This window comes from Lolium perenne, chromosome 4 (assembly GCF_019359855.2).
Source record: "Lolium perenne isolate Kyuss_39 chromosome 4, Kyuss_2.0, whole genome shotgun sequence".
Lineage (NCBI taxonomy): Eukaryota > Viridiplantae > Streptophyta > Magnoliopsida > Poales > Poaceae > Lolium > Lolium perenne.
This window is the reverse complement of record NC_067247.2, coordinates 164138714-164153342: the sequence shown is the minus strand read 5'-3', so window position 1 is coordinate 164153342 and position 14629 is coordinate 164138714. Positions and strand designations below refer to the sequence as shown.

General features: G+C 45.9%; 1 protein-coding gene across 1 annotated transcript; it reads left to right on the top strand.

The window, feature by feature from the left end:
• Nucleotides 1-9391: 9391 nt before the first annotated feature.
• Nucleotides 9392-12334, top strand: LOC127294414 (probable indole-3-acetic acid-amido synthetase GH3.7). The gene is made up of 4 exons (XM_051324216.1): nt 9392-9931; nt 10006-10107; nt 10254-11071; nt 11471-12334. The coding sequence occupies exons 1-4, from the start codon at nt 9432-9434 to the stop codon at nt 12061-12063; spliced, it is 2013 nt and encodes a 670-aa protein (XP_051180176.1). The 5' UTR covers nt 9392-9431; the 3' UTR covers nt 12064-12334.
• Nucleotides 12335-14629: the final 2295 nt, after the last annotated feature.

Below are 14629 nucleotides of genomic sequence, written 5' to 3'. Positions count from 1 at the left end.
GAGTAAACAAATGAATCATATAGCAAAGACTTTTCATGAATAATACTTTCAAGACAAGCATCAATAAGACTTGCATAACAGTTAACTCATAAGCAATAAATTCTTAGTAGAAAGCTTTGAAACAACACAAAGGAAGATGTAAGTTTCAGCGGTTGCTTTCAACTTCAACATGTATATCTCATGGATAATTGTCAACACAAAGTAATATAACAGGTGCAATAAGTAAATATGTAAGAATCAATGCACACAGTTTACACAAGTGTTTGCTTCTAAGATAGAAAGAATAGGTAAACTGACTCAATGATAAAGTAGAAGAAAGGAAGCATGGATTACTATTTTTGTGCTAGAGCTTTTTATTTTGAAAACAAGAAACAATTTTGTCAACGGTAGTAATAAAGCATATGAGTTATGTATAAGACATCTTATAAGTTGCAAGCCTCATGCATAGTATACTAATAGTGCTCGCACCTTGTCCTAATTAGCTTGGGTTAACACGGATTATCATTGCATAACATATGTTTCAACCAAGTGTCACAAAGGGGTACCTCTATGCCGCCTGTACAAAGGTCTAAGGAGAAAGCTCGCATTGGATTTCTCGCTTTTGATTATTCTCAACTTAGACATCCATACCGGGACAACATAGACAACATATAATGGACTCCTCTTTTAATGTTTAAGCATTCAACAACAGGTAATATTCTCATAAGAGATTGAGGTTTTATGTCCAAACTGAAACTTCCACCATGAATCATGGCTTTAGTTAGCGGCCCAATGTTCTTCTTTAACAGTATGCATACTCAACCCATTTGATTGTGAAAACCGCCCTTACTTCAGACAAGACGAACATGCATAGCAACTCACATGATATTCAACAAAGGTAAAAGTTGATGGCGTCCCCAGAAAACATGGTTACCGCACAACAAGCAACTTATTAAGAAATAAGACACATAAGTACATATTCTTCACCACGATAGTTTTTAAGCTATTTTGTCCCATGAGCTATATATTGTAAAGGTAAAGAATGGAATTTTAAAGGTAGCACTCAAGTAATGTACTTTGGAATGGCGGAGAAATACCATGTGGTAGGTAGGTATGGTGGACACAAATGGCATGGTTATTGGCTCAAGAATTTGGATGCACGAGAAGAATCCCTCTCAATACAAGGCTAGGCTAGCAAGGTTGTTTGAAGCAAACTCAAGTATAAAACGGTGCAGCAAGACTCACATATAAACATATTGTAAGCATTATAAGACTTTACATCGTCTCCTTGTTGTTCAAACACCTCAACCAGAAAATATCTAGATTTAGAGAGAACAATCATGCAAACCAAATTTTAACAAGCTCTATGTAGTTATTCATTAATGGGTACAAGGTACATGATGCAAGAGCTTAAACAAAATCTATATGAGCACAATAATTGCCAAGTATCACATTATTCAAAACATTATACCATTTACCACATGCGGCATTTTCTGTTTCCAACCATATATCAATGAATGAGGTAGTTCAACTTTCGCAATGAACATTAAAGATAAAGCTAAGAACACATGTGTTCATACGAAACAGCGGAGCGTAATATCTCCAATATAAAGAATGCTAGGATCCGACTTTATTCAAACAAAACAAAAATAAAAACAAACAGACGCTCCAAGTAAAGCACATAAGATGTGACGGAATAAAAATATAGTTTCATTAGAGGAACCTGATAATGTTGTCGATGAAGAAGGGGATGCCCAAGGCATCCCCAAGCTTAGACGCTTGGGTCTTCTTAAAATATGCAGGGATGAACCACGGGGGCATCCCCAAGCTTAGACTTTTCACTCTTCTTGATCATATTGTATCATCCTCCTCTCTTGACCCTTGAAAACTTCCTCCACACCAAACTCGAAACAAACTCATTAGAGGGTCAGTGCATAATTCATATATTCAGAGGTGACATAATCATTCTTAATACTTCTGAACATTGCACAAAGCTACTGAAAGTTAATGGAACAAAGAAATCCATCAAACATAGCAAAACAGGCAATGCGAAATAAAAGGCAGAATCTGTCAAAACAGAACAGTCCGTAAAGACGAATTTTAAAATGGCACCATACTTGCTCAGATGAAAATGCCCAAATTGAATGAAAGTTGCGTACATATCTGAGGATCACGCACGTAAATTGGCGGATTTTTCTGAGTTACCTACAGAGAATTCTGCCCAGATTCGTGACAGCAAGAAATCTGTTCCTGCGCAGTAATCCAAATCTAGTATTGACTTTACTATCAAAGACTTTACTTGGCACAACAATGCAATAAAATAAAGATAAGGAGAGGTTGCTACAGTAGTAAACAACTTCCAAGACTCAAATATAAAACAAAGTACTGTAGTAAAAACATGGGTTGTCTCCCATAAGCGCTTTTCTTTAACGCCTTTCAGCTAGGCGCAGAAAGTGTGTATCAAGTGTTATCAAGGGATGAAGTATCGACAGAGGAGTTTGGAGTTTTCTCAACTATACATGTTATCTTATCTATGTAAGTTTCAGAGGCTCCTTTTTCATTATTCTTAGGCTTGCTATTCTCATCAAACAAATTTTCAGGAACAAGCCAACCATAGTTATTTTCTAGTGCATCGAACATTCCTGCGAGCTTGCAAGGTATTGATGTCTTAATATCCCCTCCATCATTAACATTATTAGTGTACTTTATTCTATCAATGTCCATCTTTTTAAGGGTACTAGCAAAGTTGGTGTAAGAACCAAGCATCTTATATTTAATAAAAACTTTTCTAGCCTCTCTTGCTACACCACCAAATTCTTTAAGAAGGGTTTCTAAGACAAAATCTTTCTTTTCTCCTTCCTCCATATCAGAGAGTGTAAGAAACATATGCTGAATTATAGGATTGAGATTAACAAATTTAGTTTCCAACATGTGTACTAAAGAAGCAGCAGCAATTTCATAAGTAGGAGCAAGTTCTACCAAGTGCCTATCTTCAAAATCTTCAGCTATACTAACATGAGTGAAAAAATCTTCTATATTATCTCTTCCAATTATAGACCCTCGGCCTACCGGTATGTCTTTTAGAGTGTACTTAGGAGGAAACATGATTAAATAAACAAAAGGTAAATAAAGTAAATGCAAGTAACTAATTTTTTTTGTGTTTTTGATATAGAGAACAAGACAGTAAATAAAGTAAAGCTAGCAAGTAATTTTTGTGTGTTTTGTTTAAGTGCAGCAAACAAAGTAGTAAATAAAGTAAAGCAAGACAAAAACAAAGTAAAGAGATTGGAAGTGGAGACTAACCTTGCAGCGTGTCTTGATCTCCCCGGCAACGGCGCCAGAAAAAGAGCTTGATGCCTGCAATTAACACACGTCCGTTGGGAACCCTAAGAGGAAGGTGTGATGCAGACAGTAGCAAGTTTTCCCTCAGAAAGAAACCAAGGTTTATCGAACCAGGAGGAGCCAAGAAGCACGTTGAAGGTTGATGGCGGCGAAATGTAGTGCGGCGCAACACCAGGGATTCCGGCGCCAACGTGGAACCTGCACAACACAACCAAAGTACTTTGCCCCAACGTAACAGTGAGGTTGTCAATCTCACCGGCTTGCTGTGAACAAAGGATTAACCGTATTGTGTGGAAGATGATTGTTTTGCGAAGAACAGTAAAGAACAAGTATTGCAGTAGATTGTATTTCAGATGTAAAGAATAGACCGGGGTCCACAGTTCACTAGCGGTGTCTCTCCCATAAGATAAATAGCATGTTGGGTGAACAAATTACATTTGGGCAATTGACAAATAAAGAAGGCATAACAATGCACATACATATATTATGATGAGTACTATGAGATTTAATCAGGGCATTACGACAAAGTACATAGACCGCCATCCAGCATGCATCTATGCCTAAAAAGTCCACTTTCAGGTTATCATCCGAACCCCTTCCGGTATTAAGTTGCAAGCAACAGACAATTGCATTAAGTATGGTGCGTAATGTAATCAACACAAATATCCTTAGACAAAGCATCGATGTTTTATCCCTAGTGGCAACAACACATCCACAACCTTAGAACTTTCTGTCACTGTCCTAGATTTAATGGAGGCATGAACCCACTATCGAGCATAAATACTCCCTCTTGGAGTCACAAGTATCAACTTGGCCAGAGCCTCTACTAGCAACGGAGAGCATGCAAGAACATAAACAACATATATGATAGATTGATAATCAACTTGACATAGTATTCAATATCCATCGGATCCCAACAAACACAACCTGTAGGGTTACAAAGAAACGATCTTGATCATGATAAGCAGCTCACAAGATCGAGCATGATAGCACAATTAGGAGAAGACGACCATCTAGCTACTGCTATGGGCCCATGGTCCAGGGGTGAACTACTCACACATCAATCCGGAGGTGATCATGGCGATGAAGAGTCCTCCGGGAGATAATTCCCCTCTCCGGCAGGGTGCCGGAGGCGATCTCCTGAATCCCCCGAGATGGGATTGGCGGCGGCTACGTCTCTGGAAGGTTTTCCGTATCGTGGCTCTCGGTACTGGGGGTTTCGCGACGGAGGCTTTAAGTAGGCGGAAGGGTAGGTCAGGGGGCCACACGAGGGCCCCATACAACAGCCCGGCGCGGCAAGGCCCAAGCCGCGCCGCCTTAGTGTGTGTCCGCCTCGTGGCCCCACTTCTTATCCTCTTCGGTCTTCTGGAAGCTTCGTGTGAAAATAGGACCCTGGGCGTTGATTTCGTCCAATTCCGAGAATATTTCCTTACTAGGATTTCTGAAACCAAAAACAGCAGAAAACAGCAACTGGCTCTTCGGCATCTCGTCAATAGGTTAGTGCCGGAAAATGCATAATAACGACATATAATGTGTATAAAACATGTGAGTATCATCATAAAAGTAGCATGGAACATAAGAAATTATAGATACGTTTGGGACGTATCAAGGGGCATGATCGCGAAACCAAGTCGGCTTATCCTAGTGAAATTTGTCATGGCTGGAAGAGTGGTGCACCAGTTTATCATCGTGGAGGCTCCGACCTGGTTACTAGAGGAAATCAACAAGTCCTTATGTGGCTTCTTTTGGGCTGGGAAGGAAAGAGCTAATGGAGGTTAGCGTCTAGTGGCATGGAACCAGAATTGTAAACCACACGCCTTTGGTGGACTTGGAGTGAAGAACTTATGCTTGCAAGGTTTGGCCCTTCGAATTCGGTGGGAATGGCTGCGTATAACTGATGAAATGATAGCCTGGCAAGGCTTGCCTATGGTCAAGGACGTAGAGGCGAGGGAGGCCTTTGACAGTTTGGTGCACATTTGTGTTGGCAATGGACAGAACACACTCTTCTGGCGAGATCGTTGGATTCATGGAAGAGCGGCGACGGACTATGCCCCTGGGGTCACTCTACATCTTAAGACCCGCATCAAGAACTCCAGAACTATCGTTGAGGCCATGTTTGAGAACCGCTGGGTCGGCGACATCAATGGCAACCTTGCAACTAGGGGGGAAAGGGAATTCCTAGCGTTGTGGGTGGCTATACAGGGTGTGCAGAGGGATGCCATGGTGCCGGATGCCTTCTTCTGCCCATGGTCCGGTTCGGGGAAATATACTGCCAAATCAACTTATGATATGCTTGTGCAGGGCAGTAAGAGGTTTCTGCTTGCTGGTGCCATCTGGAAAGCCAAAGCGACGCCCAAGAGCAAACTTTTCATGTGGTTGGAGGTTCAACATAGGATATGGACCTCCGATAGGAGATTCCGACATGGCCTGCAAGCACAATCTGCAGGGTGCTTTGCCTGCCTGCTAGAGGAGGACACCACGGAGCACATTCTCGTTCAGTGTGTAGTGGCAAGAGAGGTTCTATTCAGATGCGAATGAGCACTGCAGATCAACTTGAGGATCCCTAGCAGTGAGGATATGATTGAAGCCTGGTGGTCAGCAGAAAGATTGAGATGTTGTACACGAGATAGGAGGTGGTTCGATGGCCTCATTTGCACGGTGGGCTACGCCCACTGGAAGAATAGGAATGTTGAAGCCTTTCAGCACTCTCATCGAAGCCGCACGCCCAAGAAGGTTGCTGACGACATTGTTGAGGAGTTCAGGATGCTGAAGATGGCTTGGAGGGTCGATAGTCCCTCACTGACACACGGCGTTGTCCCATCAACCACCACCCATGGCCTCCTCGTGATGAGGACATCCCATCTATTGATACAACTGATGTACCTACAGCTCCAAAATACAAGGACAAATCACTCGAACTCGTGCCAAATAACTTAACTATCAAGTACTTTGTTTCTTGGAACTATTCCTCACATACATGAGGATATGATGATGCCTAAATCAGATGTGTTTGTTACTCTTAGGAATGATGGACCTAGCATGGATGAGAGGGACAAGCATTGGAGCATGATCGTGCATGGAGGTGGCGCCAAACATGTGAGGATTGAAGAGGACGCCACAAGTGGAGATTTCAGAACTTTGAAGCCACCATAATGAAGATTGAAGACTTGGATGAAATACACAAGATTATACTTCATAATTTCGTCCATAGCATAATATGGTGCTGCGCCACTTTTAATTTTGTGCCAGGCCATGGTATTTTCGCAGGAATTAAGATAGCCACCGTTTAGAGTCCGTATTGAAGGGGGAAAGACCTTCTAGGGTTTGGTTCGACCACCATACGTATGGCTGGCCGAAACCCCACCTTTTCCTCCTTTATATACCCCCATAGGCGTCACGTTTAGACTCAGATTTTGATTAGACTAAAAGTTAGCCATTGTTGCAACTCTTTGTGTACTTTTTTTGAGGCCAACACCCAGAACAAGACCGGCTATTCGGAATCCCACCTTTTCAATAAAGCTTTTATCTATATCCGCAATAATTATGATTGCATTATTAGTTCTTACTTGTGCTCGATTTCAGATAGGAATTAGGACCTTTTGGTCAGGCTGATGGTGCATCCACAAGATCAGTAACTCTCGGAGATTGTCCTAGCGATTGCATTTGCGCACGAGCTTTGCACGTGTAGTCGGATCAAAAAGCACGAACTCCACTAAAAAATCGATCTATCCTCTTCGCATCGAAAGATCGGCCACCTTTGCCCTATCACCTCGCCTCCCCCGCCTCCTTCCGCCCAGCGCCGATGGATCCCGTCGTTCGCCCGACGGTCACGAGGTCAAAAGATGCCTAGTTGCGCATCCTCTGGGAGTACAAGGGCAGCGGCCGCGATTCGGCAGCGTAGATCGATGTCGTTCGAGTACCGGTGTGGAATTACCCGTCGCCGGTTGTGACCAAGCCCGTTGGCATGGGTACACACAGCGCGGCCATCACCGCTTTATAGGCCGCCGTGATTCCTTCGGAGGATCCCGCAATGGGGGTTTTTCTGCCCTGCATAGGGCTTCCTTCAGCGAGGGCAGCGGCAATGGTAGCGGGTGCAGTAGGCTCCAGGGAGATGGAGCCTCCGCCGGGGTTTGCCTCCACACCGATGCACGCACCGATGCCATGGGTCCAGCCGCGTCCGGCTGCTCCCAATGGCGCGCCGCAGGTCGCGCCACCGCCCTTCGGCTGACCCCGTGCTCGTCAGCAACTGTCTGCTCCATATGCTCCCCGCTTTCCGATAGCTGCTCCGACGCCAAGTCATCCGACTGCTGCTCCGGCTGCGCCTCCGCCTCCTCCTCCTCCTGGATTTGGGGTGCGACCTCCTGCACCACATGGCGACTCCGGTGCGTGACCTCCTCCTCCGACGGGCCCGCTTGCTCTCCACCCCATTGTAAGCAGTCTCTATCCCTTCCTCATCTTATTGATGTGAATGTAGATCAGATTGATGTCAATGTAGAATCGATTGATGTCAAAGTAGATATGATTAATTTCAATGTTCGGTGCATGTTAGTCTGAAGCATGTCAACGATGAGTAGGGTGATCTTGAACTTGTCAATGCCATGATGGACTTGAGATTGTCATGGCCATGATGATCTTGTGATTTTCATGGACATGATGGACTTGAGCTTGTCAAGGCCATGATGGACTTGAGCTTTTCATGCCCATGATGGACTTGAGCTTGTCATGGCCATGATGATCTTGAGCTTGTCATGACCATGCATGATAGACTTGAGCTTGTCATGGCCATGATGATCTTGTGATTGTCATGGCCATGACGATCTTGAGCTTGACATAGCCATGGCATACTTGAGATTGTCATTGCCATTGGAGCTCACCAATGCAAGTATCGCTCACTCTGGTCATTCTCATTGCATATGCAGAACTTGCTCTTCCTGGAAACCTTCCTCGAAGGGCCCATAGGGGAGGCACGGGACATTGTCGTCCGGGTGCAGTTTCGGGATGCGAGTGAAGGGTTCATGGAAGCCCACCGACAGATCACCGCGCGTAGGGTTCACGCCGGGCATCCTGCTGACCTGAGAGCCAGGAGCTCACTGCCCTCGCCGTGCCTCCCTACATGGAGCATCACCTGACCAGGAAGTGCAAGCTGAAGAACAATGGCCCGCTGGTGAAGGTGGCCTTGAACATGGGCCAGAGTTGTGAGTGGAGAGTGCAGCTCCAGTGGAGGGCCGAGCGCGTCGGCTTCATCAAGTCATGGAGCGAGTTCGCCACCAGGGCCGACCTCCGTGTCGACGACACGATCGTCTTCACCCTAAGGACGATGACTTCCAGGTCGACATCTTTAGGAAGGACACTTCCTGCTCCAGCATCTTCAGGTGCGGGAAGCATCACGAGGGCCCTTATGCTGATCCTCGCTATTAAGGTTCTGTGTTTGTTCTCTGTCTATGCTGCTGTGAAGTTGTTAGTTGTTGTGCTGGCCTCGGGAGGCTGTACGTTAAACACTTACTTTTGGACTTGGGTAGTCTGCCACCAGGTTTAAGTAGACGTTTTACCACTCTGACGCTAGGATTAGGTACTAAGTATTATATTCCATCTGTATATAATTGTGTGATGTGCTTATGATCGTCTTTGTGCTCTTGTGTACAGTTATGTGATGGTAAGGTCATCATATTTGAATGTGGTGAGGAGAAGCACAACTTGGATGTCCAAAATGGCAACTAAACAGTGATGTCCCGACACAGATGGAATATTTTTTTTAGGCATCCAAACAATCTGCATTTCTGTACGCACTGATGTAACACGGGAGACAAAACATGGGCTGAATCTGGCCCGTGGTCCGGCTGCGATACGGCAATGGTGCAGAAATCCGGCCCAGCCTACAAGCGCACCCTATACCTCCAGCACAGCTGTCCACTAGGATGTTCTAGGTGTGGTTACGTGTTTAGGTCTTTACTCTTTGCTTGATACTACAACTGAACACGTGGACCATTACATTTTTGAAAAAGAAACAAATTTCGCAGAAGCTGCCAAATCTATAGGAGTACTCCGTGGTACTAGTATCCGCGAAGTCACTATCGCCACATCCAATAGGGACACTTCACACAAACTTCCTCATGTTTGTGACAGGGCCACTCCACTCCCTTTCGTCGCTGCGTCCGACAGCAGCGCTCTCTCCAGATCTCGGCCGACGGCGGTCGCGGTCTGGCACTCGTCTGGGCTACAGCTCGCCGTCGGCTGCCTGTCCACCCTGCAGCATTAACCTAGCCGCCTCACCAAGCGAGCCCACCAAAGCAATAGCGTCGCTGCTGCCGGAGTTCGATCCGGCGGACGCGGGTGCCGGCCGCGGCCTCGTCGAGCGCCTCACCGCCGACGCGGCGGCGCTCCAGCAGGACGTCCTAACCGAGATCCTCACCAGGAACGCCCACACCGAGTACCTCCGCCGCTTCCTGGATGGCTTGCCACCAGGCGCCTCGGCCGCCGACCTCCGAGAGGCCTTCAAGGAGCGCGTGCCCGTGGTCAGGTACGAGGACATCAAGCCGTACGTGTACCGCATCGTCTCCGGCGAGCCTTCCAGCGTCCTCTGCTCCGAGCGCATCACCGACCTCGTCAGAAGGTAAATCATTCATTCTCTGTGTGAAGAAAGAAACACTACACCAAACTGATGTGTATGTTTCTCATGGTTGGCAGCTCGGGCACATCCGGGGGGCACCAGAAGCTCTATCCATCCACCACGGAGAAGCTCCACCAGAGGATGTTCTACAATGCCTTAGAGGCAGCCGTGAGGAAGATGTAAGCATTGGCCATCCGCTTGGTCGAGTTTAGGTGTTGGATAATCATTGTCTACCAAGTCTATATGCATTTGCAATTTCTTATATCTACTACGAGTGCTACTAGCGCTGTTGTGTAGTCTCAAGAACCGGCTTCCATTGCTGTAGGCATTTGCATGCTGATCAGGAGAAATGCGGCAAGGGAATGTACCTCATGTTCACCTTCCCTGGGAACCCGACCATGTCCGGCTTGCCCGTCCACTCGTCTGGTACCGCCTACTGCTACAGCAGCCATTTCAGGGATCACGACATCCACAGGAACACTAGCCCCATCGAGGCAGTCTACTGCCCAGATGTCAAGCAGAGCATGTACTGCCAGTTGCTCTGCGGCCTGATTGACCGACGAATCGTCGACCATGTCGGCGGCGCCTTCGCTCACGGTTTTGTGAAAGGGGTCAGGTTCTTGGAAGATAACTGGGAGGAGATGTGCTCCAACATCCGCACTGGACATCTCAGCGACTGGATAGCGCATGTTCCTTTGCGTGATGCCATCTCTCAGCGTTACCTGCGACAGCCTGACCCAGCACTAGCCGATGAGATCGTGTCCCAGTGTGCCGGGAGGCCTTGGGATGGGATACTGAGGAGGCTATGGCCAGGAGCACGGTACATCCTCACCATTGTCACCGGCTCCATGTCGCAGTACATTCCAATTCTCGAGAGCTATGGTGCTGGGTTACCGATTGTTTCGCACATGTACGTGTCTACGGAGTGCGCTGCAGGGATCAATCTAAGGCCTCTTGATCCGCCTTCCCGCGCGTCGTATGCATTGCTTCCAAACATTGCATACTACGAGTTCGCAGAGGTCAAGCGTGGTGATGATGACATGGTGCAACGAACAACTGATAATTTTGGTGGGTTAAAGCTTGTGGATCTTATGAATGTCAAAATCGGTCGGTGCTATGAGCTGGTTATCACCACCTCTGCAGGTTAGCTGTTAGACTACTACTCCCTACCATATCTCCAGTCTGATTTCTTACATGCTTTCAAAGTCACCATGATTTACGTTTTATCAACGTTACTCTGAATACATTATCAGATTAGTTATCTGCTACTGCAACTCCCAAGTATTATGAAACCAAATTTAACTAGCACTTCACAGTGTCATGTTTAGCCATGAAGTACCACTAAGTGAGATTGTTGCCCCACTGCAGTGCAGTAACTCTCTCCCGCTTGTGTAAGCCTGGTCTCTTTTCCTTGCATTGTTTGGTGGCTTTTTTTTGTGATATAAGAATTAAAATCAATGATCTCAACAATTTCTGAAAAGTTGTAGGCCTAAGAAAATGAGTTCACTTTGATTTGACTTTGCATATTCTTGTGCATACCAGGACTTTACAGGTACCGAGTGGGTGACCTTTTGACAGTGAGTGGATTCTACAACGCAACGCCACTATTTCAGTTCTCCGGGCGGCACAATGTTGCCTTAAACATTGACTTCGAGTGTATAACCGAGGAGGACCTCCTCAAGGCCATTTCGCAAGCATATGAGCTGCACCTTAGGCCTCTTGGTTACATGTTTGGTGGTACCACTGCATATGCGGACATATCCACCTTGCCTGGCCACTACATCCTCTTCTGGGAGCTGGTCCGTGCAGCTGAGAGTAACCATATTGCCAGTGATATCGACCGGACTGTCATGGAGAAGTGCTGTCTGACCGTGGAAGGATGCTTCGATCAGATGTACCGCAAAAGCCGGCACCGTGGGTCGATCAGGGCACTGGAGATAAGGGTGGTGAAACCTGGTGCATTTGATGCTCTGATGGATTTCTTCGTGTCTAGGTGCACATCGCCCAGCCAGTACAAAACTCCAACGGCTATTCGATCAGAAGAAGCGCTGATGGTGTTAGAGGAGAGGGTGTCAGGAAGGTTCTTTAACCCAGAAACACCCAGCGGCCCTGTGTATGAATACGAGAGGAAATGATTCTGCGGATAGCTAGCAGGGGTGCTGGACCTAGAGGAAACGATACGATTCATGTGACAACATTATCGGGCAGTACTGCCAAAGGATTCCGCAAAGCTATGTCCACGGCATATGTTTTTGCTCTTCTGATGATGTAATAACTGTTAGATGTATATATTTGTATATTGTAGTTTCCCCAGATGTTAGGGGCTTCCTGCATATTTGCACCTGTACATGTACTATATATTGTGGCCTTTGGCCCCCTGGTAATACAACAAGCATATTACTCTAACATGGTATCAGAGCCAGGTTGATCCAGCACTCTTCGTTCATACTTCTCCTCGTGGACGTACTCTTCTTCTTCTCTATGTTGATGATATGATCATTACTGGTGATGATCCTGAGTATATTGCCTTTGTTAAGGCTCGTCTTCGCGATCAGTTTCTAATGACTGATCTTGGTCCTCTTCGCTATTTTCTTGGCATTGAGGTTTCCTCTACTTCTGATGGCTTTTCTATCTCTCAGGAAAAGTACATTCAGGATCTTCTTGCTCGTGCTGCTCTTGGGGATGAGCGCACGGTTGATACTCCTATGGAGCTTAATGTTAAGCTTCGTCCTACTGATGGTGATCCTCTTCCTGATCCCACTCGTTATCGCCATCTTGTTGGGAGTCTTGTTTATCTTGCTGTCACTCGTCCTGATATTTCTTATCCTGTTCATATTCTGAGTCAGTTTGTCTCAGCTCCTACCACTGTTCACTATAGTCATCTCCTTCGTGTTCTTCGTTACCTTCGTGGCACGATCACTCGTCGCCTTTTCTTTCCCCGTTCCAGCTCTCTCCAGCTCCAGTGCTACTCGGATGCTACGTGGGCGAGTGATCCTACGGATCGTCGTTCACTTTCTGCTTACTGTGTGTTTCTTGGTGGTTCGCTTGTTGCTTGGAAGACGAAGAAACAGGTAGCAATTTCCCGTTCGAGTGTTGAGGCTGAGTTGCGGGCTATGGCTTTGTTGATTGCTGAGGTGACCTGGTTACGGTGGTTGGTTGCAGATTTTGGGGTCTCTGTTACGACACCCACTCCGCTTTTGTCTGACAGTACAGGTGCTATCAGTATTGCACGTGATCCGGTCAAGCATGAGCTGACCAAACATATTGGTGTTGATGTGTTTTACACACGTGCTCAGGTGCAGGATGATGTTGTTGCGGTTCATTATGTGCCTTCAGATTTGCAGTTGGCGGATTTCTTTACGAAGGCACAGACTCGAGCGCAACATGATTTCTTACTCTCCAAACTCAGTGTTGTGGATCCACCATGAGTTTGAGGGGGGGTGTTAGATGTATATATTTGTATATTGTAGTTTCCCCAGATGTTAGGGGGCTTCCTGCATATTTGCACCTGTACATGTACTATATATTGTGGCCTTTGGCCCCCTGGTAATACAACAAGCATATTACTCTAACAATAACTAGTCCAGCTTTAGGTACGTCTAGTTAGCTAGATAGAAATTGGCTGCAACTGCGATATGGAATTTTTAACTCTCTTCAGATTCCAAGCTCCAGGGGACCCTTTATTTTTTAAATTCGAAAATCAGACCTACATTTTTTAATGAACTCTGAAAAAGGGATATAGTCAATGATATAAACCACAATCGCGCAAAATCTCATTTTGAAACACATTTATTCCGACCTTAAAAAATATAAGTGTGTATCTAAGTATAGTGAACAATGCATATTTTTAAATCTAAAAATATTGTATCTTATTATTTTCGTGTAGCTCATAATACAAAAAAATTACATTACGAGTGTGTATGCTTGTAGGATAGATCATTAGCAATATCTATATTTTATATCTTGTGTTAAAACTTGTAAATATATTTTTTAAAATTTTCAAATAAAGAGATCGTTGAAGCTTGAATCATCCTTTTTATATCAAGGAAATCTATAATTTTATCTTTGGGCACATTATTGGAACCGCCATAGTGATGCATCAAGGCATATTTTGACTTTAATCCACACCCATATAATTTTGGAATACAAAAATGTCGCGTCCTCGAGACATAGGACACCGAGGGTTTGCACCCTTTTTTTCTGTTCGGTAGGTGGGCACTGGATGTTGATGTTGCAAACATGATCAAGCATAACACAAACACACAACTATTTTACCTAGGTTTAGGACGCAAAATGCGAAACCTCTACATCCCGTTTGTCTGATCTTCTTCACAGATGGACAGCTTATACAAGGAGTTGAGACTCCCTCTTCCCCCGCCTCCAATACAACTTTGTTTCCCCGGCTAGAACTCTTGCCTAGCCCCCTCTTTCCTCCAAGCCTTTATCCATTTTTCCTTTACCGCCGGAGCCTCTCGGGGCCACCGCTCGCCTCACTTGCCCGCTCTTTCTAGCCTTCCCCGACCCCCACATCTTCCTCGGCGTCAGTATGCTGGACGAGATTGGCCGAGGTTGGGCAGCGCTAGGCGGGGCCGGACGGATTTGCGTGTGGTGGCAGGGCCGCACGGAGCTGCACGTGGACGTGGCGATGAGACTAGGTGGGGATGGAGGCATTGAAGGTGGGGTTGGACGGAGAAGAAGGCA

What these genes read in the sequence shown, in the direction of transcription:
- LOC127294414 (XM_051324216.1), top strand. Translation starts at nt 9,432, where the DNA reads ATGTTTGTGACAGGGCCACTCCACTCCCTTTCGTCGCTGCGTCCGACA. An exon ending in ATCACCGACCTCGTCAGAAG is followed by an intron (nt 9,932 to 10,005) that starts GTAAATCATTCA and finishes CATGGTTGGCAG; the next exon opens with CTCGGGCACATCCGGGGGGC. An exon ending in GGTTATCACCACCTCTGCAG is followed by an intron (nt 11,072 to 11,470) that starts GTTAGCTGTTAG and finishes TGTGCATACCAG; the next exon opens with GACTTTACAGGTACCGAGTG.